This window comes from Phyllobates terribilis, unplaced genomic scaffold, assembly GCF_046119375.1.
Source record: "Phyllobates terribilis strain yellow unplaced genomic scaffold, ASM4611937v1 Scaffold_11__3_contigs__length_659146591, whole genome shotgun sequence".
NCBI lineage: Eukaryota > Metazoa > Chordata > Amphibia > Anura > Dendrobatidae > Phyllobates > Phyllobates terribilis.
Window position 1 is genome coordinate 547098502 of NW_027362771.1, and position 23313 is coordinate 547121814.

The 23313-nt window shown below is 43.8% G+C and overlaps 1 protein-coding gene across 2 annotated transcripts in view; it reads left to right on the top strand.

Annotated features, from left to right (window-relative positions):
• Nucleotides 1-23313, top strand: part of LOC141165319 (RING finger protein 112-like) — a 231376-nt gene that overhangs the window by 131027 nt on the left and 77036 nt on the right. For both annotated transcript variants that reach the window (XM_073650918.1, XM_073650917.1), the window contains exons 4-5: nt 21618-21755; nt 22443-22547. In XM_073650918.1, coding sequence (XP_073507019.1) covers nt 21618-21755; nt 22443-22547 — 243 coding nt within the window. The remainder of the gene's footprint in view (nt 1-21617; nt 21756-22442; nt 22548-23313) is intronic.

The following is a 23313-nucleotide window of genomic DNA, read 5'->3' on the forward strand; positions in this document are numbered from 1 at the left end:
CATTTTAAACTGTACAACATGTGCCAAATCTTGCAGGTGCTGAGTTTCGTGATTTTCTTCCTAGTTCTTGCTTTGCCCTTTTCACTGGTGTAGCAGAGTTGCCTCTTCTCCCACCAACACGCTAATTCCTGCACAGTACTCCCCGTTCGGGCCACCAAGGTTACAAGTATGCCGCTAGCTTTAGATAGGGGCTATACAGGTTCTGTGAATTCTTGGAATCTTGGGGGAACTGCGACCATTGATTGTAGTTTTCTCAGTCATAAGATGCATAGACTTTCTGGCTCAGACACGCTGACAGTCTTTAGGAACAGTTCAACAATATTATTTAATGCAGACGTACGGTGATTAATTTTTGTCACTCTCCATTGAACCCTTAAAAAATGTAATAAAAATGTAATGCTGAGGTCGTGTTCACACGTAGCATACAGTAAATGATGCTTTTTATCTGCACATTTTCTGCAGGTGTCCACACCCAACTACCCAATAACAATCTTCTCTGATTATTACATATTGTTAGCATTTTTCCACCTTATTTGATGCATTATTTGCTGCAGCATTTTTTAATACTTTTTTATAGTACAGAAAAAACTTTATGTACTTAAAAATGCAACAGTTTTTTTACATGCATTTTTTTCAGGCTCCATATTCACTTTACTTGGACAGTTAGGCCATAATCACATGTAGCGTAAATGCTGCATTTTTTTCTACTGAGTTTTTTTTCCGCAAAAAATCTGCTGCGTTTAATTGTCCAAGCAAATCAGACATGATTGCATGAAAACTGCGCCCACTGTGCACCTAGAAAAGTTGCAGAACTGTGCAGTTACTGTGCTTTTTTTCTCTGTATAGATTTTTATGGGGAGCCTGAAAAAAATGGCTGGAAAAAAAAACACAGTTGCGTTTTTAGATGCAAAATCAAAGCTTTTCTGTACTATAAAGAAACGAATAAACCCTGCTTCACATCTGCACCAAAAATGCACCAAATAAGAGGGAAAACACATAAAAAATGCAGTAACCAGAGAAGATTGTTACTGTGCAGCTTGCTGCGGACACCTGCAGAAAAAACAACAACTCCACAATCTTTATGCACAGCCTTGCAGACACAAACAGCTTACATAAAAATGAGAAAGTTATAGCTGCTCCAACTCTGAATGAATGACCAAAAAATAAATAAATCGATAAGTCCCATTTGCCAGATACAGCAGACAGTCTCGGATTTGGGTTTGCTGAATGTCCCTCACTGCTTCCATGCCCCCTGTGGGTAGGAAGAAATTGTAAATGGGTGTGGCAAGGGTGTGTGGTCAAAATTGCCACTGCGTGGATAGCAGTGCCGTGTAGATTGTCCGATTTTCTCTTCTGGAAAGCGGGGAGGTATGTTCTTTAATGGGAGGTATGCTCATTAATTCCACAGCCCTTTACAGACACCATCATTTAAAGAGTAACCATTGTGTTCAATATTCTTTTTTCTATAAATCAATAGTACATGTGAAAACAAGAAACTAATATATCTTAAGGGTATGTGCCCACGTTGCAGAAATTAAGCAGAAAATTTCTGCTTCATTTCTGCACGTCCTCTCCCGGAAAAACGCTTGCGGAATTTGGCAAGCGTTTTTCGCCCGTTTTAGAAACGTTTTGCACATGCGGAATTGCCTTGCTTTTTTTATTGCATTGACAAGGCAATTCCGCATGCGTAAACTCAAAATTAATGGACATGCTGCGGATTTTTGAGCGCATCAAAAACGCTGCGGAAAAATCTGCAGCATGGGCATTGAACTTGTGGATTCTCATTGGGGACCATGGGGGAAGGATTACCAAGCGTTTCACAAGCGTTTACGCTGATGAAATTCCGCAGCATATATTCTTGTAAAACGCTACGTGGGCACATACCCTATTACATAAATCTTCTTCTTTTCTCCCACCTGGACTGATCATTGATCATTCTCAATTCCCAAGTAAAATCTGTATTCAGTGAGATGTACAATACAAAGTTATATTGTGGTACCGTGTTACAGCCTGCATGTGGTATTATGTGGGGGGCACAGCCTGCATGAGGCATTATGTGGGGGCACAGCCTGCATGGGGCATTATGTGGGGTCCAGTAATAGATATGGAGCTTTATATGGGGGCCAGTATCCTGTATGGAGCATTTTATGGTGGCGAGTATTCTGTATGGTGCATTATATGGGGGCCAGTATCCTGTATGGAGCATTATATGGGGACCAGTATTCTGTATTGAGTGTTATATGGGGGTCAGTATTCTGTATGGAGCAATTTATGGGGGCCAGTATTCTGCATGGAGCATTATATGGGGGGCCAGTATTCTGTATGGAGCATTATATGGAGTCCATTATTTTGTATGGAGCAATATATGGGGTCCATTATTCTGTATGGAGCATTATATGGGGCTCATAATACTGTTTGGAGGACTTAGTGGTGCCCATAATACTGTATGAAGGACTATTCTGTCCGGTCTGCACTGTAAGGATTGGCCAGTTTCTGAGATATTGTAGAATTTACAATAGATATCGGTCATGTAATGTAAGAAGTGAAATCTTTGCATTGTACGATATATATATTTCTCCACTGTATCTGTGCATCATGAATCATGGTATGTAAAGGAGCCCACTGAGACTCATTCGCCCAGGGCCCACGAAACCCTGGAGCCGGCCCTGCATCGTAGTATGGAGCTGCAGGACAGAGAGGCAGGCAGTTAGAAGGTGGGGTACTGGGAATAGTGGCAGGGAGGCTAGTCCTGATCTGGCACACCCCAACAAGTTTGCTAAATTGCCAGTTACTTTAGGTGTCAGTACAGGAGTAGAGCTGCTGCAGCAAGACATGTCCTCTGAAAGCCTGTGGGAGTGTTTGCTCCAGTAATGAGGGGAATAGGAGCGCAGGGCAGGCCATACAGGTGCTGAGATACAACCAAGGAGAGCATATCATAATATACCATATATATCCGAGACACATCAAATTAATGAATAATAATCACAAAGACAAACTGATGCATATAAGTCTCATAAAACATAACTTTTATTATAGTAAAAAAATACAAGAATAAAATAGTACAAAGACTATAATAAATATATACAGTGTACCCCAATGGAGGACCACAGCCACTCTCATAAAATGTAATGTCTATAAAACTACTTATAACAATACCCAATGCTAATACCCTAACAAACAAATGGAGGGTATAAAAAGTATATAGTTTACTGACACAATACATATTTAGCTCTTGAAACATAGTTGTGCAGTACCCTATCCAGAATATAGAAAATAAGCCAGGTTGGTAAAGCTAATAGCTATAATATAGTTGTGTATATAATTCCCTAAGGAGGGGGTAAGAAACACAAGGTGATGGTGTATGCACTAGCAGATATACTAAATAATATAGTGGTATAGAAAGATATACTTACATGCTATAGTGCGTTTGGTAGTTGTGGTATGTGGCCATTAAGGCCCCAACGTGCGTTTCACCCTTGCTTCGTCAGGGGGCGTGTTGTACAGTATATGGAACTAAGGTGAGTATATATTGGAAATGATTGAACAATTAACCAATGAGGATAAGGAATCTATTTGCATGTGCCATATGTTGACCAATTCTAAAACCCTTTGCAGAGTGCTATAGATGTAACCTATACCATTATGGGTGTATCAGCTGCGGAATCAAGAAAGGCGAATCAGTATGCAAATGACATTCATATCACATGATACTTACTTTCACCTCCTTTAATAGGTAGAACCCAGAGGCGTAGCTAGGGTTTTGGTTCAGAGGGGGCAAAACGTCTGAGTTGGTCCCTAACCAGACAACCCTGATTACAACTATGGTGGCGGACCCCAATAGTGGATGTAGGAGAACCTCAGGAGATGACCGCGCTGTTACTGAAAGTAATCTGTATACAAAGACCAACACTGATATTACTGCTATATGGTGACCACATAGTGGCAGATACCTGTCCAGCAGAACACTAAAGAGATTACAGTACATTTATATATAGTAACTTACAGGTGACGTTCTTTCTGATGGAATCATTCACTTATCCTGTCTTTCCCATCTGGCCCAGACCGACACGGTAACTTCTCCAGCCAGGACTCGTCTGCAGAGATTACAACAAAGACACATTTGACTCCTTACATTTCAGGCACATCCCCATCTATCCCCAACCTGCACAAACGCCTCATCCTGCTGATACCCCAATACTGAGCCTTTGTTGCTGTACGTGTCCCTATTACTGCACCTGCTGTGTGCTCTCAAGATGGTAAAACAACCCTCTAGAATATAGTAATGTTGTGTGCAAGTGTCCTAGAAAACAGTGCCCACATTTTGCCTCCTAGAAAGTAATAATGCCCTCTGTGTGCCCCTTTGACAGTCATAATAACCTGAGTTCCCCTATAACGATAAGCGCCCACTTAACATTTAATAATGTCCTGAGTCTCCCCCCCTGTACAGCTCCCTTTTACACAGTATGATGCTCTCCTATGCACAGTATAATTCCCCCTCACTGTATAGTACTCCCCACACAGTATACTGACCCCTAAGTAGCCCTCAAACGAATGGCTCCAACACTGTACAAAAACCGCACATTATCTCCCACACTGATGGCCCTCACCGTAATCCCCACACTGTATGATGGCCCCCTAAATAGCCTCCATATAGTATAATGCACCAGATAGTCCTCCATATAGTATAATGCACCCCCCATAGGCCTCCATATAGTATAATGCACTGCCCATAGGCAGACTTTATATAGTATTATAAATTCCTCATAGGCCTCTATAGCATAATGCACTCCCCATAGGCCTCCATACAATATAATGCACTCCCCATAGCCACACTCTATATAGTATACTGCACTCCCCTTAGGCCTCCATACAATATAATGCACTCCCCATAGGCAGACTCTATATAGTATAATGCACCCCATAGGCCTCTAGTGTAATGCAACCTCATAGACAGGCTGTAAATAGTATAATGCACAACCCATAGGCAGACTCTATATAGTATAATGCACCCCCATAGGCAGACTCTATATAGTATAATGCACCCCCATAGGCGGACTCTATATAGTATAATGCACTCCCAGAGGCAGACCATATATAGTATAATGCACCCCCATAGGCAGACTCTATATAGTATAATGCATCTACATAGGCAGGATCTATATAGTATAATGCACCCCCATAGGCAGACTTTATAGAGTGTAATGCACCTACATAGTCAGACTCTATATAGTATAATGCACCCCATAGGCAGACTATATACAGTATAATGCACCCCCATAGGCCTCTATATTATAATGCACCCCCATAGGCAGACTCTATATAGTATAATGCACCTACATAGGCAGACTCTGTATAGTATAATGCACCCCCATAGGCAGACTTTATAGAGTGTAATGCACCTACATAGGCAGACTCTATATAGTATAATGCACCCCATAGGCAGACCATATATAGTATAATGCACCCCCATAGGCAGACTCTATATAGTATAATGCACCTACATAGGCAGACTCTGTATAGTATAATGCACCCTCATAGGCAGACTTTATAGAGTGTAATGCACCTACATAGGCAGACTCTATGTAGTATAATGCACCTCATAGGCAGACTCTATATAGTATAATGCACCCCATAGGCCTTTATAGTATAATGCACCCCATAGACAGATTCTATATAGTGTAATGCACCCCATAGGCCGCTATAGTATAATGCACTCCCTTTAGGCCTCTATAGTATAATGCACCCCATAGGCCTCTATAGTATAATGCCCCCCAATAGGCAGATTCTATATAGTATAATGCACCCCCATAGGCCTCTATAGTATAATGCACCCCATAGGCAGATTCTATATAGTATAATGCACCCCCATAGGTCTCTATAGTATAATGCACCTCCATAGGCCTCTATAGTATAATGCACCCCCATAGGTCACTATAGTATAATGCACCTCCATAGGCCGCTATAGTATAATGCACCCCCATTGGCAGATTCTATATAGTATAATGTACCCCCATAGGCCTCTATAGTATAATGCACCCCCATAAGCCTCTATAGTATAATGCACTCTCCATAGGCAGACTCTATATAGTATAATGCACCCCCATAGGCCTCTATAGTATAATGCACCCCATAGGCAGACTGTATATAGTATAATGCACCCCATAGGCCTCTATAGTATAATGCTCCCCCATAGGCAGACTCTATATAGTATAATGCACCCCATAGCCCTTTATAGTATAATGCACCCCATAGACAGATTCTATATAGTGTAATGCACCCCATAGGCCTCTATAGTATAATGCACTCCCCATAGGCAGACTCTATATAGTATAATGCACCCCATAGGCCTTTATAGTATAATGCACCCCCATTGGCAGATTCTATATAGTATAATGTACCCCCATAGGCCTCTATAGTATAATGCACTCCCCATAGGCAGACTCTATATAGTATAATGCACCCCCATAGGCCTCTATAGTATAATGCAACCTCATAGGCAGGCTGTAAATAATATAATGCACCCCCATAGGCAGACTCTATATAGTATAATGCACCCCCATAGGCAGACTCTATATAGTATAATGCAACCCCATAGGCAGACTCTATATAGTATAATGCACCCCCAAAGGCAGACTCTATATAGTATAATGCACTCCCATAGGCAGACTTTATAGAGTGTAATGCACCTACATAGGCAGACTCTATATAGTATAATGCACTGCCATAGGCAGACTATATATAGTATAATGCACCCCTATAGGCCACTATAGAATAATGCACCTCCATAGGCCTCTATAGTATAATGCACCCCATTGGCAGATTCTATAGTATAATGCACCCCCATAGGCCTCTATAGCATAATGCACCCCCATAGGCCTCTATAGTACAATGCACACCTATAGGCCTCTATAGTATAATGTACCCCCATAGGCCTCTATAATATAATCCACCCCATAGGCCCCTATAGTATAATGTACCCTCATAGGCCTCTATAATATAATGCACCTCCATAGGCCTCTATAGTATAATGCACCTTCATAGGCCTCTATAGTATAATGCACCACTATAGGCCTCTATAGTATAATGAACCCCTATAGGCCTCTATAGTATAATGCCCCCCAATAGGCAGATTCTATATAGTGTAATGCACCCCCATAGGCCTCTATAGTATAATGCACCCCCATAGGCAGATTCTGTTTAGTATAATGAACCCCATAAGCCTCTATAGTATAATGCACCATCATAGGCCTTTATAGTATAATGTACCCCCATAGGCCTCTATAATATAATGCACCCCATAGGCCTCTATAGTATAATGCACCCCCATAGGCCTCTATAGTATAATGCACCCTATAGTCCTTCATATAGTATAATGCACCCCATAGGCCTCTATATTATAATGCCCCCCAAAAGGCCACCGCCCCCTCTGCCCCCCGGTAGCTACGCTACTGGTAGAACCGCTACTATGTAATGCTCGACATGAGCGGCGCATGCCCAGATAGTACCCAGCGACGTTCACTGCCACCTAAGTTGCCAGATACAGATGTTGCTAAGTAATACACCATGTAAATGGCGTATGCGCTGATGGTTATCTACCTTCCGGGCGGGGGATCCCGAAAGGTGGGGTACTATGGGCAACTATGGTACAGCTGGGGAAGCCCATAAGTAATGAAATTGGGGGTGACATGGGGGGAGAGGATAGAACAGTTAATACATTAAGGAAGAAAATAAGTACAGAGAAATACTCAAAGTTCATATCAGAGACATGGCTGGACGACAAATAACGGAGACATGACTAGATGAGAGCTATGACTGGGCTGTTAATTTACAGGGCCAGGGTCTGTTCAGGGATGACGGTACAAATAAGCAAGGAGGAAGGGTTTATTTAAATGTAAAATTGTCCCTAAACCCATGCTACGTGATAATATATGTGAGGCTAATGAATATGTAGAGTGCCTGTGGGTGGAGATAAGGGGAGGGGAAAAGATCAATACAATACTGATGGAGGTTTGTTATATGTCTCCAAATATAATGTAAGTGGCAGAAAAATATCCTCAAATAGATGAGTCAGCAAATCAGGGAGAAGTAATTATTATGGGGGACTTCGACTACCCTGATAGAAATTGGGGCGCAGAAACCTACAGATCCATCCAAAGAAACATGTTTTTGACAACAATGAAAAACAATTATCTTTCATAGCTGGTTCATGACCCAACAAGAAGGGAAGTGCTTCTAGACCTAATATTAAGCAATAGGCCCAACCGCATATCAAATATAAGGGTTGGGGGTCACTTGGGTAATAGTGATCACAAAATAATAAGTTTTCATGTATCCTTTAATAAGATGTATAGTAGAGGGGCTACAAGGACACTAAACTTCAGAAAGACAAATTTCCAACACCTGAGAGATATCTAATCTTTCTGATTAGATATGTGTCACGCAAGGTGTGGGAAAGACTTAGTGCAACACAGAGGGAAGAGGGAAAGGGAGCCCAGACACTAGGGAAAGAGGGGAGTGGAGACCTCCTAGTCTGATCTAGTGTCACCCTGTCTCAACTACAGTCCCTATATTGGCTCTTTACCAATCGCCGCACGCGTGCCTCGCCCTGACTTTCCATGGCATAAGGCTAAGGCTAGGGAAGGTAGGAGATGAGCACTAGTCGATCTCCACTAAACTCTATAGACAACAAGGGTAGACAAACAGGGGGGGATTGCTTAGCTTTAGACAACTCCAGGCAAATACGCAAACGGCCTCAAGCTCCAGAGAGGACGAAGTACTGCTCTTGCTAAACCCTCCCAAGTAGTAATGAATATCGGCGGCACCTCCCTCTCAGAAACACCAGGTATTTATACACTCAGGCCAGGGAGCTAATTAGCCAGAGGGAGGTAACCGCTGGGTCCTAGAGACATCCAGCCTCTAACGAGATGTCTGTAATGCCAAACGTAGAGATCTCCTTCAACCAAATGCAGGGCGACTGTCTGTCACCTCTGACACACCGGTGACAGTACCCCCCCCCCCCCCCTCTACGAGTGGCCTCCGGACACTGAGGACCGGGTTTCTCAGGAAAAGAGGTGTGAAATGAGCGAACCAATCTGGGAGCGTTCACCTCTGACGCTGAAACCCACATCCTCTCCTCTGGACCATAGCCTTTCCAGTGCATCAAGTATTGTAGAGAACGATGTTGGAGATGAGAATCTACAATCCTCGGAATCTGGAACTCCAGATTACGATCAACCATTACTGGGGGCGGTGGTAGAGGCGAAGGCTCAAGAGGTTCCACATTACTCAGCACACCTTGCCATACCGAGGAGAGCGACAAAGCAAACCGTTCCTCCTCAGGAACTCCTGAAGCTCCTCCCCCACTAAAGGTACCAAACTGTGGGTGATAACCATATGCACTGAAGAACAGTGACCTGCCAGTGGATTCTTGACGATTATTGATGATTATTAACCCCTTTACCCCCCAGGGTGGTTTGCACGTTAATGACCAAGCCAATTTTTACAATTCTGACCACTGTCACTTTATGAGGTAATTACTCTGGAACGCTTCAACGGATTCCCCTGATTGTGAGACTGTTTTTTCATGACATATTGTACTTCATGATAGTGGTAAAATTTCTTCAATATCACTTGCATTTATTTGTGAAAAAAATGGAAATTTGCCGAAAATTTTTAAAATTTCACAATTTTCAAACTTTGAATTTTCATGCCCTTAAATCAGAGAGATATGTCACAAAAAAATAGTTGATAAATAACATTTCCCACATGTCTACTTTACATCAGCACAATGTTGGAGCCAAAATTTATTTTTGTTAGGGGCTATAAGGGTTAAAGGTTGATCAGCGATTTCTCATTTTTCCAACAAAATTTACAAAACCATTTTTTTAGGGACCACATTACATTTGAGGTGACTTTGGGGGGTCTATATGACAAAAAATACCCCAAAGTGACACCATTCTAAAAACTGCACCCTTCAAGGTGCTCAAAACCACATTCAAGAAGTTTATTAACCCTTCACGTGCTTCACAGCAATTAATTGAACGTGAAAGGAAAAAATTAACATTTAACTTTTTTTCACTAAAATTTTACTTTAGACCCCAATTTTTTTATTTTCACAAGGGTACCAGGAGAAATTGGACCCCAAAAGTTGTTGTGCAATTTCTCCAGAGTACGCTAATACCTCATGTGTGGGGGAAAGCCATTGTTTGGGCGCACGACAGGGCGGAAGGGAAGGAGTGCCATTTGATGTTTTCAATGCAAAACTCGCTGGAATTGACAGAGGACCCCATGTCGCATTTGGTGACCCCCTGATGTGCCTAAACAGTGGAAACCACTCACAAGTGACCCCATTTTGGAAACTAGACTCCTTAAGGAACTTATTTAGATGTGTGGTGAGCACTTTGAACACCCAAGTGTTTTGCAAAAATTTATGACGTAGAGCCGTGAAAAAACAAAAATAATTTTTTTTCCACAAAAGCAATATTTTAGCCACAATATTTTAATTTTCACGAGGGTACTAGGAGAAATTGGACTCCAAAAGTTAATGTGCAATTTCTCCTGAGTACGCTGATACCTTATATGTGGGGGAAAGCCATTGTTTGGATGCATGGCAGGGCTCGGATGGGAAGGAGTGACTCTTTGGAATGCAGACTTTGATGGAATGGGCTGCGGGCGTCATGTCACGTTTTTAGAGCCCCTGATGTGCCTAAACAATGGAAATGCCCAACAAGTGCCCCCTTTTTGGAAACTAGACCCCCAATGAACTTATCTAGATGTGTGGTGAGCACTTTGAACCCCCAGGTGCTTCAAACAAAATTATAACGTTGACTTGTGAAAATAAAAAATATATATTTTTTCCACAAAAATTAAAAAATACATATTTTCACAAGGGTAACAGGAGAAAGTGGACCACAAAATCTGTTGTACAATTTCTCCTGAGTGCACTGATACCCCATGTGTTGGAGAAAACTACTGTTTGGGCGCATGTCAGGGATCGGAAGGGAGGAGTGACGCTTTGGAATGCAGACTTTGATTGAATTGTCTGTGGGCGTCATGTCACGTTCTCAGAGCCCCTGATGTGCCTAAACAGTGGAAATGACCAATAAGTGCCCCCTTTTTGGAAACTAGACCCCCAATGAATTTATCTAGATGTGTGGTGAGCACTTTGAACCCCCAGGTGCTTCACAGAAAATTATAACGTTGACTTGTGAAAAGTAAAAAAAAATACAATTCTTCCACAAACATGTTAAAAAAAATATTTTCACAAGGCTAACAGGAGAAAGTGGACCTCAAAATCTGTTGTCCAATTTCTCCTGAGTACGCTGATACCCCATGTGTTGGAGAAAACTACTGTTTGGGCGCATGTCAGGGCCCGGAAGGGAAGGAGTGACGCTTTGGAATGCAGACTTTGATGGAATGGTCTGCGGGTGTCATGTCACATTCTCAGAGCCCCTGATGTACCTAAACAGTGGAAATGCCCAACAAGTGCCCCCTTTTTGTAACTCATACCTGATTTTTGAATGTTATAATGTAGTGTCATATGTCAGTTGTGTAGGACAACCTGACGAACACCACACAACTGATGTATGACAACCTGACGAACACTAAGTCAGTTGTGTAGTGTTCGTCAGGTTGTCATACGTCAGAAATTAATTTAGTATTCCATGGAAGAATGGTACCTTTTGAAGCATTCTTTCATGCACAGGCCAGGTTTGTCAGGGCAGGTGTCACATTGATAAATGGTGTCCTTGCGTATTCCCCTTTTATAACACGCTCGGCACTTCTTTTGTGACTTACCTTTTTTTCCTCTGTGAGGGATCTGCCCCGGGAAATGCTGGCCTGGTACAATTCGAGATCCTTCAGTTCCGGAAGTACTGGGGCCCGCTCCGTCACCACTGCCAAATATCAGGGCCTTGATCACTATGACTAGCCCAGGGGAATGGGGATGACTCGGTACCCGGGCCTTTAGCCTGGCCTTAGGGATGTCGCGGTGGTCGGCTCCCGGGCCCGTACCCTGGGGTCCCTCTTTAAAAAGGCGTTGGTGTTTTGTGAAATTTATAAAAGAGTTCGTGACGCCACCTGTGGCTTCTGGTGAGGATCACCAGCGCTGCGCAGTCCACTGAGGCCGGTGATAAGGCAGCTCGATGGTATGGCTCCCCACAGGTGGAGCTAGGCCTCAGGGCAGTGTATGACGGGGGAATGCAGGACAGAGAGACCCAGCCGGGTCCGAGCAAGAACAGGGACAGACACGATAGTCACTTCAGTACCTTTTACTGATGGAAATTCAGGCACGTCCCAGAGCACTGTAGGGTGAAGGGTGCATGTCAGGATCCTCCCCAATGAGCAGGTGTAGGGCCTCCTGATTCTTGCCTCTGCGTAGTAAGTTTCTGACCTGCCTGGAGCTAGGCCTAACTTTGTCTCTGTCCTGCGCTGGCTGACCTTGTGGTAGGGCCTTTTCTTGGAGTACACGCACCTTAGCTGCGGGCCTATGTGTCTCCTGGCTCTGTTACGTATCAGCACTTTAGCGATCCTGGGACTTGTAGTTCTCCAGGGATTCCGGTTATATCTGACTGGGTCGTGGAGATCCCGGTAAGCTTCGGACCCGGTGTCCGGCAACTGTTTCGGGGTGAGCAAGTTAAGCTCCTCTGCCCCCTATGTACTAACTCTCCACTCGCTTTCGGTCTACTCAGGCCCTCGCTAGGCTACTCACACTAACGGCAGCGTGCCGTACTTCACCGATCTTATGGAGCCGGCACACCTAAGCTCACTTCTCTGATCTACGACTCAACTGAACTCAACTCTGTATTCAGATTTGCACTAACTGAACTCTCCAGAGGAACTGCTGAATCACTGAGCTCCACTGCAGACTGACCTGTTTCTGTGTCTCACTCTGCAGGAACTCTCTCAACAGACTGAACTGCCTGGCTCCACCTTCCCTATTTATCTATCCCTAACGGGCTCCCTCTGGTGGTCTGAGGTGGAAGGTGGAGATGTGTGAATGGTTATGGGGGCCTCTTGTGGAGGAATCCATCAATACACCCTTCTAGGATCTGTGATACCAAGCGCAGCTGGGCGTCACAACTACCTCCTGGAAGTGAAGGTACGACGTAGAAGTCTGGCCTGCACATTGTGACAGAAGAAAAGCGTTGTGCATTGCCATCTGTATGATGTGCAAGGCCAGCTTCTTACAAACGACACACTGAATGCAACAGCACATATTAGTCCTAGTATTTAGACCCACAATTTTGTCAGGTCTACATATAATGTTGTGCTGATTATACGGACCCATGTAGAATGGCAGACCATTCGGAAAATTATATTGTACAGCAGGAGAACATCCGAATAACAAGTCAAAGGGAAACTTAAATTTAATCAGTATAAAAAACCTTTATTATGAAGTAGAAGGGTTAGGTGGCACTACATGCACCAGCATGACCGTAACAAAATGCCAGATAGAAAATAAAAAATCTTTGGTAGTACACATAAATACAGAAATTCAATCATTTCTCAATTAGGACCAGCAGTAACAAGAAAAAACATAGAATATTTGGATGCAAACTACATATGTAGCCAAAACCTCATCAAATGCATGGGTGATGACTGATTGTAGCCTATACAATTCACGTGTGAACCATAGACAGGAGGAGATAATGCTCACTCCAGGGGTGTACACCTCAAATGTGTCAGTATATGTATAATGCTGGATAATTACCGTAGAAATGTACACGTACACCTCCCATATATGAGTCTAGCTGATAGCGCCTGGGAAATAGTGTCCAAAACACAATCACAGTCCATCTCAAACCCATGCAAAAGGGGCAAATATTAAATACCTGAATTACTGGTCCAAGTAAATGAAAGGCACCATGTGATACAGCCCCGACGCGCATTTCGGACGTTCGTCCTTCTCAGGATCTGCCCCGGGAAATGCTGGCCTGGTACAATTCGAGATCCTTCAGTTCCAGAAGTACTGGGGCCCGCTCCGTCACCACTGCCAAATACCAGGGCCTTGATCACTACCTCCTGGAAGTGAAGGTACGACGTAGAAGTCTGGCCTGCACATTGTGACAGAAGAAAAGCGTTGTGCATTGCCATCTGTATGATGTGCAAGGCCAGCTTCTTGTACCACATCCTGGCCTTTCTCAAAGCACTGTACTGCTGGAGGACTTGATCAGAGAGATCAACTCCCCCCATGTACTTGTTGTACCCCACTACACAGTCTGGTTTGACGATCTGTGTAGTGGAACCTCGTACAGTGCTGAGGGTGCTGCCATCACCATGTATGGTGGTCAAGAGAAGGACATCTCTCTTGTCCTTGTACTTGACCACCAACAGGTGGTTGCTACATTAGGCTCTGCTCTCACCCCTTCTGAGCAGCTGTCCAATTAGGGTCTTTGGGAGGCCTCTCTGATTTTTGCGGACAGTAACGCAGGCTGATCAGCGCTCGGCCGCTGCAGAAAGCACGGAAAAAAAAAGGGACAAAAGTCGAGCGATCAAGTACTGATCAAGTAATGATCAGCACTTGGTGGGAGAAAGTGGGATGGGAAGGGGGGAAGGAGGAGAAGGGAGAGAGGGGGATTGGGGTGGATGAGGAGGGATCAAAAAATCCTACTTACAGTTGTCGGCTGTAACATGTCTTCTGTAAGATGTCTTCTGTAAGATATCTTCTGGAGCAGGAGCGGTGATTGTGGTGTCACAGGCTTCTGTAGCACCGCAAGGCCCAGCACGGCGCACAATCGGACAGCGTGACCGCCCTCCAGAAAAGAAAAAAGGTTAGTTGGAAAAAAAAGGTAAAGTAGCGAGCGCTGATCAGTGATTTGCTTCACCGATCAACTCTCGGCGGCTGCTGGATGCATGCACGGAGGTGGTGCAAACTGAGGAGGGGGGGGAGAATTGACATGGACAGAAAAAAGTCCTGAAAAGCAGCGAGCACGGACATTGATCAGTGACGTAGTCACTGGTCAGCGCTTGGCAGCTGCAGGATGCACGTAAAAAAAAAAAAACTGGGGGGAGGGGGATTGGGGTGGGAAGGGGGTAAAAGGAGGGGGGGAGGGGTAGAGGGGGATTGGGGTGGATGAGGAGGGATCAAAAAATCCTACTTAGGCTGTGTGACCACGATGCGTTTTTTAAGCGTTTCTGCAGTGGCAATTCCGCAGCAGAAACGCTTAAAAAACGCTTGGTAGAAGGCCTGCCATGTTCCCCAATGATAATCCGCATGTGCTGTGCACATGCTGCGGAAATTTCCGCTGGGGAAAAAAACGTAGCGCTACCAATTATTTTGCGGAAGCGCTGCGTTTTTGCCGCCATTGACTTGCATTGGAACGCATGTAATCCGCATCACTGCATCTGTACATGCGGAATCCAAGCGTTTCAATATGCCGATGGTACCCGGGTCTGGAGGAAAGGTACGGACCCGGGTACCATAGAACCTGTAAAAAAAAGAATAAAATAAAAAAAAAAATAATAAACCTTCCCTCTGATGGCCCGGCAGATTGCGGTGGACTGAAGGACCTGCGCTGGCGTCATTTAGTCATGTGACGGGTCACGCGACGCTGACGTCGGCAGGTCCTTCAGTGTACCGTGAGCTGCTGGCAGGTTCTGGAGGAGGCTATTAAGCAGGAACAGCAGCAGCATGACACGGAGCAGGAGACCCAGGACCCAGGAGACCGTAGCAGGACACAGAGCTGGAGACCCAGTACCCAGAAGACCGTAGCAGGAGGCCGGAGCAGCAGCAGCGACTGGAGCAGGTGAGAAGAAGGTCTTGTGGTGTCACAGAAGATTCTGTGGCATTACAAGGCCCAGCAGAGTGCAGATCAGTGTGACCGCACTGTAGAAATCCTCACCAAGTGTGAAGATCTGCAGGGCGGTCACAGGGGGGTGATAGGGTGGTGACAGGCAGGTCTAAGGGTTGAGAAACATCGGGTTGACTGAGAATAGGTGCAGTGGCAAAATGATTCTTTAAGGAAGCAAAAGCCTGAAGGGAAGCATCTGACCATTTGTAAAAATCAGACCCCTTCTTAATCATGTCAGTAAGGGGTTTCACTACAACAGAGTAATTTTGGATGAATTTCCAGTAACAATTACTAAATCCCAGAAAACGTTTTAGAGTCTTCAGGTTCTCGGGACGTTCCCAGTCAAGGACTGCATGGATCTTCTCCGGATCCATCCGAAAACCTGAAGATGACAACAAGTACCCCAAAAACTTCACCTCCTGAACAGCAAAAACACATTTTTCTAGTTTGGTATAAAGTTTGTTATCCCTTAATATCTGGAGCACTTGCTTAACATGCCCCTGATGAGTCTAAAAATCAGGTGAGTAAACCAAAATATCCTCTAGATAGACCACCACAAACCTCCCCACCAAATGATGGAAAATATAATTTATGAAATGCTGGAATACCGCAGGTGCATTGGTCTAACCAAAAGGCATAACCAGACTCTCGAAATGCCCTTCCGGGGTATTGAACACTGTTTTCCATTCGTCCCCTTCTCTGATTCAAGCAGGTTGTAGGCTCCCCTTAAATCCAACTTGGAGAATACCTTAGCTCCCACAACCTGGCTGAACAAATCAGGTATCAGAGGAAGAAGGTATGGATCACGGATGGTAATTTGATTTGATTCCCGGAAATCTAAACAGGGACCTAGACCGCTATCTTTTTTCTTCACAAAGAAGAACCCTGCCACCACGGGCGAAGAGGAGGGTCTGATATGTTCCTTCTCCAGACTTTCCGCAATGAAATCCTTCATGGCTTGTCTCTCAGGGCCAGAAAGATTATATAGTCTGGACTTCGGTAGTTTAGCTCCGGGGTTCAGGTTAATAGAACAGTCATAAGCACGATGAGGAGGCAAATCCTGACACCCACTGTCAGAAAAAAACGTCCTCAAAACCAGACAGAAAAGCAGGTAATTTTTCTGTAGAGACAGTAGCAAGGGAAATCTCTAAAGAGTTCTTATGGCAGTACGCTCCCCATTCAATAATCTCCCTGGCTTGCCAATCCACCAACGGAATATGTTTAACAAGCCAAGGGATTCCCAAGACAATCTGTGTGGGAAGATTGTCCAGAACATAGCAAGGGATTATTTCACAATGAACTGACCCCACCCTCAATTTTACATTATGTACAAGCTGAGTAATTGCTTTCTGTACAAGTGGCGCCGAGTCAATGGCAAAGATGGAAATAGCTTCAGCTAAAGCACAGCAAGCAAGACCATGAGTTTTCACAAACTCAGCATCAACCATGCTGACTCCAGCTCCACTGTCAACAAACACAGAAATTTTCTCGGTTTTGCCCTCTAGCACCACCTCTGCTGAGAGGACAAAGCGGGAACTGCAGTTTGGCCACAAATGCACCCCTTGTTTATCCAGCTCCAGACTACCAAGAGTTAATCGAGTTTCCTTTTTGTTTAGGAATTGAAGGACAGGTCCCAACAAAATGTCCCTTTTTCCCACAAAAAAACATACGCCTTTTTTCTTGCGAATCTGCAGGGAGATGTATGATGTACAGACACCCCCTAACTGCTTGGGTTCCCCCACCTCCCCCAGTACTGGCTCAACCCCAGACCGCTCCCCCGGCAGAGGTACACAACCCCGACAAGAAGGCCGTGGAGAACGTGGTCTCACCCGTCTATCACGAATGCGTTTATCAAGACGTATGGTCAACGACATGGCAGCCTCCAAGGACTGAGGGGTTTCATATACAGCCGAGGCATCTTTCAACCTTTCAGTAAGCCCCTCACAAAATTGACTTTTAAGGGCTGAGTCATTCCATTTGGAATCCATTGCCCATCTACGGAATTCCAAACTGTACATTTCCGCTGACGATTTCCCTGCTGAAGGCGACGTAGCCTAGACTCAGCCAAGGCGACTCGGTCAGGGTCATCATAGATGAGGGCCAGAGCCCCGAAAAACCCCTCCACAGACTGGAGGCAAACCGAGTCCTGCGGTAACGAAAACGCCCATGCCTGCGGATCTCCCTGCAATAGAGAGATCACAATTCCAACCCGTTGCTCCTAAATTTCCAGAGGAATAGGGACGAAGTTTAAAATAAAGTTTGCAGGCCTCCTTGAATACAAAAATCTTGTCCCTACCTCCAGAAAGCCTGTCCTGAAGGGCAACTTTGGGTTCAGGCTGGACAGGCCTACCTGCAGAGACCCCCATATTGGCTACCTGTAACCGCTGCTGCTGCTGTACATCATCACGGAGGTCATTCACCTCCAGAGATAGCCTGTGCAGCCTGTCTGTAAGATGTAGAAGAAGATGTCTGTAATGCTAAACGTCGAGATCTCCTGCAACCAACTGCAGGGCGACTGTCTGTCACCTCTGACACACCCGTGACAATATGTTGCTTACCCCATGTGCAGGGCATTGCAGTAGCTTAGATGTCTATGGTTATGATCACTCATATAGTGATAGTGACAGTTAATTAGTCATAACCATGGATATCTAAGCTACTGCGATGCGCTGCACATGGGGTAAGCTACATAGCTAATTAGAAGAACTATACTACAATTCTAATTGGAGGTATTTGCTAATATTATTATTATTACATCTGCTACATATTGGGATAGGATCTTGGAGATGGGAGTACCCCTTTAAGTCTATTTTCAAAACTATGAAACTACAAAGTTCTACAGACGACTATATGGTCATTTCAGGAGGGTTGCAGCAGAATGTCTGTGTTCCTCTAGCTCCTCCTCCTCCATACAATTTTAAAAGCACAAACTGTCATTTCCTATTTTAGTAATAGGAAAATCTGTCTTCACTAAATATGGATTGTACAGATTTTACCCTTGAAGTGAGAGTGAAAGATCAGTCCAGGGAGAGAAAGAAGCAGATTTCTCTGATAAGATATATTACACAGTTTATTAGTTTCATGTGCACTATTGATTTATGAAATCTAAATTATAATGATGGTTACTATTTAAGCTCTTTGTATAACTTTTCCTGTCTATACTTTAAAAGAGACCTTTAGTGTCATCATTTAATATTGCTGGCATGCATTCTATACATTAGATTGCATACAGAGAAAAACAATAGAGAAAACTGTGAATGCAGATACATGGGCATACAGTCATGTCTTTATAGCTAGGACTTAGGGCAGAGCTGGGCAAACTGCGGCCCATGGCCCACATCCGGCCCTCTGGCTGCTCCAATATGGCCCACGGACTGGAACAACTGAAGGGCAGAAACAGTGGTCCACGGACCGCAGTGTAAGGAGATAGACATGTTGCCCACGTTCCCTCTTGAAGAAACAAGTTTAATGTTATGTGGTGTAATGTGAACTGTGATGTATAATGTGAATTGTGATGTGCGTTCGTTAAAGATGTTAGCAATATTGATAATGTGTGTAGTTTGACAATAGGGATAATGAGAGTTAATGTTAGTGACTACCCCAGAGTGTGAGGGGCTAAGTTGAAGGGAAGTGATGGTTTTCTTGTCAGGAAGGCAAATAGAGCCTGGACTACATAGCAAGAAGACCTAAGGTCCAAAGTGAGCAGTGCCACAGTGTGGGTACAAATAAGCGAGAGGAGACCGAAAGGAAAGAGCTAATGAGATCCAGAGCAGAAGTGGCTAAGAGACATAGTGATCTACCGGAGACGGGTCCTGGGAGAGGGTCCCTAGCAGAAAGGCCCAGAGTTTATAACTCTTGAAGGTAACGGGCCTAAACAGGACTGAGTACATGAAATGAGTAAAGTGCCCCGGGAGGGAATTCCAGAGCGTCGGCATAAGAGAAGATAAGTGTGACATGCAGAAGTAGTGCTGTTGCTTCAAAAGCATCCAGCAACTATTAGAAGTAACACAAGCACAGGAGACAAGAAATGTTGTTCTCCAGAAGCATCCAGCAACTAGAGGGGTTAACACAGTCACAGGAGACAGGGGGTGTTTATCAGAGCCCCAGGGGGATTGTGGGGAAGTTGTTTACTGTCTGGCTGGAGCCGAAGACAAAGGTGGTGTGTGATCTGTATATGACAGAAGGCAAGGGAACAGAATTCAGGTCAGGAGGGAAGCAAAACACAGGTCAGATAGACTCCCTGAGCTAACAGTGTGGAGTATTATCGGGCAGAAAGATAAGGACTGGAAGGAATCGTGTCATAGGGATCTTCTCCCTCATCAAACCCTCCCCCCCTCCATCTCCATGCAGGATAAAGAATGCTGTGTACTATTGAGTTCATGTGAAGGAAAAGCCTGTGGTTGTGTATGCATAGAAGTGTGCTGCTAAGAAATCTAATCTGTGCTGAATTATGCTACTGAAGAGACTGACATTACTGTGCCTGCTTTATTAGACTGTACTGTAATGAAGATTGTTGCTGTAATATCCCTGAATCACACTGGCCGTGCTTCAGATTAAATTCCACTGTTAAATTGTTGAAAAAGACTTGTCAGATGTGTCTGGTCAGCAACTAAATCTATCGTGTGCCTGAGAGAAGCTGCAGCCTATGGTCGCCCTGAGTAACGGTTCCCCAAGGATTCCAACGAATTCATGAAACCCGTCTCGCCCTAACTGAACTTAGCGGCGTGAGTGTAACATAAGTACCGGCCATACTGGCACCCTTATGGGAAAAATGACAAGGAACCGCAGAACGAGTACATGGCTTTTGCTAAGCAGGACTGTAGTGTCAGGCTGGGTTGTGTGAAGTAGTGAGAAACAGTGGAAACAGAGGGCAAGTAGAGAGAGTAAAGAGGAAAGGGATGTTTGCATGTATATAGGAGGCTATGTGGGGGCTAATACTGTATATAGGAGGCTATACATGGGTTCTTACTTTATATATAGGGGGCTATGTGGGGGGCTCACACTATATAGGAGGCTATGTGAGGGCTCACATGTATACAGGGGGCTATGTGGGGGCTCATACTATATATAGGGGGCTATGTGGGTGCTCACACTTTATGCAATACTGTATATAAGGGGCTGTGTGTGGGCTCATACTGTATATAGGAGGCTATATGGCAGCTCATACTGTATATAGGGGGCTATGTGGGGCTCATACTGTATATAGGGGGATATGTGGGGGCTTATAATGTATATAGGAGGTTATGTAGGGGCTCATACTGTATGCCGGGGGCTATGTGGGGGCTCATACTGTATACCGGTGGCTATGTGGGGGCTCATACTATATATAGGGGGCTATGTGGGTGCTCACACTTTATACAATACTGTATATAAGGGGCTGTGTGTAGGCTCATACTGTATATAGGAGGCTATATGGTAGCTCATTCTGTATATAAGGGGGCTATGTGGGGCTCATACTGTATATAAGGGGCTCATCCTGTATGTAGGGGGCTGTATGTGGGCTCATGACATATAGGGAGGCTGTGCAATATTATTAGGGGGATATCAGCATACTCAACTTTGCTCAATATTAAGTGATACAGTGAATATTAATATAAAATAATTATAATCAATATATGTTAATATTAATATTGGAGGAGAATTAATTTCAGCCTATTGGTTTGGCCCTCCACAACAGTCATGGTCTTTCATTTGGCCCCACGGGGAGGTAATTGCCCACTCCTGGCTTAGAGAATTATGTGTTTGGATTACATAGCACATTGGATCGTGTGACAACATAATTCAAAAAAGTTCTATTCACATAGTATTTTCTTTTTTTTTTTTTAGGAGAAAACTAAGACATTTGATCTAGGAGCAGAAGATGAGATACTGAAAGGCTTTAATTGGAAACCTGGCCCAGGCACAGTTACTAATGGAATTTGGATATGGAGTAAACCCTTCATTTTAGAGCTAAATAAGCAGAAAGTAAGTGATGTGCTTTATTTTGGTAATTATTACATACCCCTATTCTTAGCTCTAGATTGTCTGCCGTGCCTTTTGCAGTCATTGGCCTGTGTATAGTAGTGATGTGTAACTTCTGCCTCCCAAGCTGTTGTAAGTCTACAACTTTAAAGAATGCTTATCACTATAAGACGATAAAAGATGATCTGGAGGGGAATAAAAAGTAGTTTGGAAATGTTGATTAGGGTTCCTGCATAAGGTATTTGGAAGTGGTGTAGGCAATGCATTCTGCCATTTGAAGTGGAATTGTCACCAGGTCAAAAGTGGCCAGTTTTTGCTCTTACTTTATTCCCGCTGCTCCATTGAGTATTCATTTTTTTAGTTTTTTTTTTTTAATTCATCATACCGTTCCCAAGATATGGGCTTTTTGATTTAGAGCTAATTTTTATAGTCTTTTTCCAAGGAGCGGTGCTTACAGTGAAATAATGCAAAGCAGCCTGTACACCACGCCCACTTGGTAAAGGCCATAAAATGAGCACTAAATGAAAAGGCCCATATCTATGGAGCCATAGCACTGATTTATGCAGTACAAAAATTGGAATACTCAGGGGAGCAGCAGGAATAAAATAAGAACAAAACCTGGTCACTTTTCATCAGGTGACAGGTCCCCTATAAGCTCTAACATTCCCTCTTTTATCCATATCTCTGCAGATCGCTGTATTTCTGATGGACATGGAAGGTTCCATGGATATACACACTGAAAGAAAGTCCAACATAAAGATGTGCATGTTAACCATGCTCCTCAGCTCGCACCTTGTAAGTAGCCTTTATTATACCAATAGCGGTGTTCATCATTAGCTGGTTCATGGCAGGGACAATATTTGTGTTTTTTTTTTTTTGTTCTTGCGGCTTTTATTGTGGGATAAGAATGACCTGGTAACATGATGTGTATCATTACAGCAATGCTAAATATATATATATATATATATATATATATATATATATATATATATATATATATATTATACTGCTTTTAAAGAAATCTATTTTTTATTTTCTTTTACAAACTTTTGCTTTGTGTTGACATTTTCTAAGACCCATCACATTTTAGTTGATGGAGATGTATAAAGGTTTGTTTTCTTGGGGGATAATCTATAGTTTTTAGTGGTACAGGGTGTGGTACATATGACGTCTTAATCACTTTTTAGTCCCATTTTTTTCGGAGTCGAAACAAATGAGCCAAAAATGCAATTCTAGTGTTTTCAATTTTTTTTATTTTCGATGTAGGTTAAATAATTTCAAATTTTATAAAAAAAAGTTTGAACTTTGACAGATTTTCAGCAATTGATAATGACATGTAAGTGGTGGAGGGTGGTACAATGCTGAAGATTGACAGTTTGGACCAGTGGCATGGTTGCACGACTGGTCCAAACAGTGCTCTCTCCCAGGCTGTTAGCAGAGGCATATTTGTCGTTAAGGGAGAAGAACGAGGACCCTGAAGCTTGCCAGACCAAAGAACTGGCCAGCTTCACAGCAGCACAGGCAGGATCTAAAGCAAAGCGCCTGCTTGTGCCACGCTTTT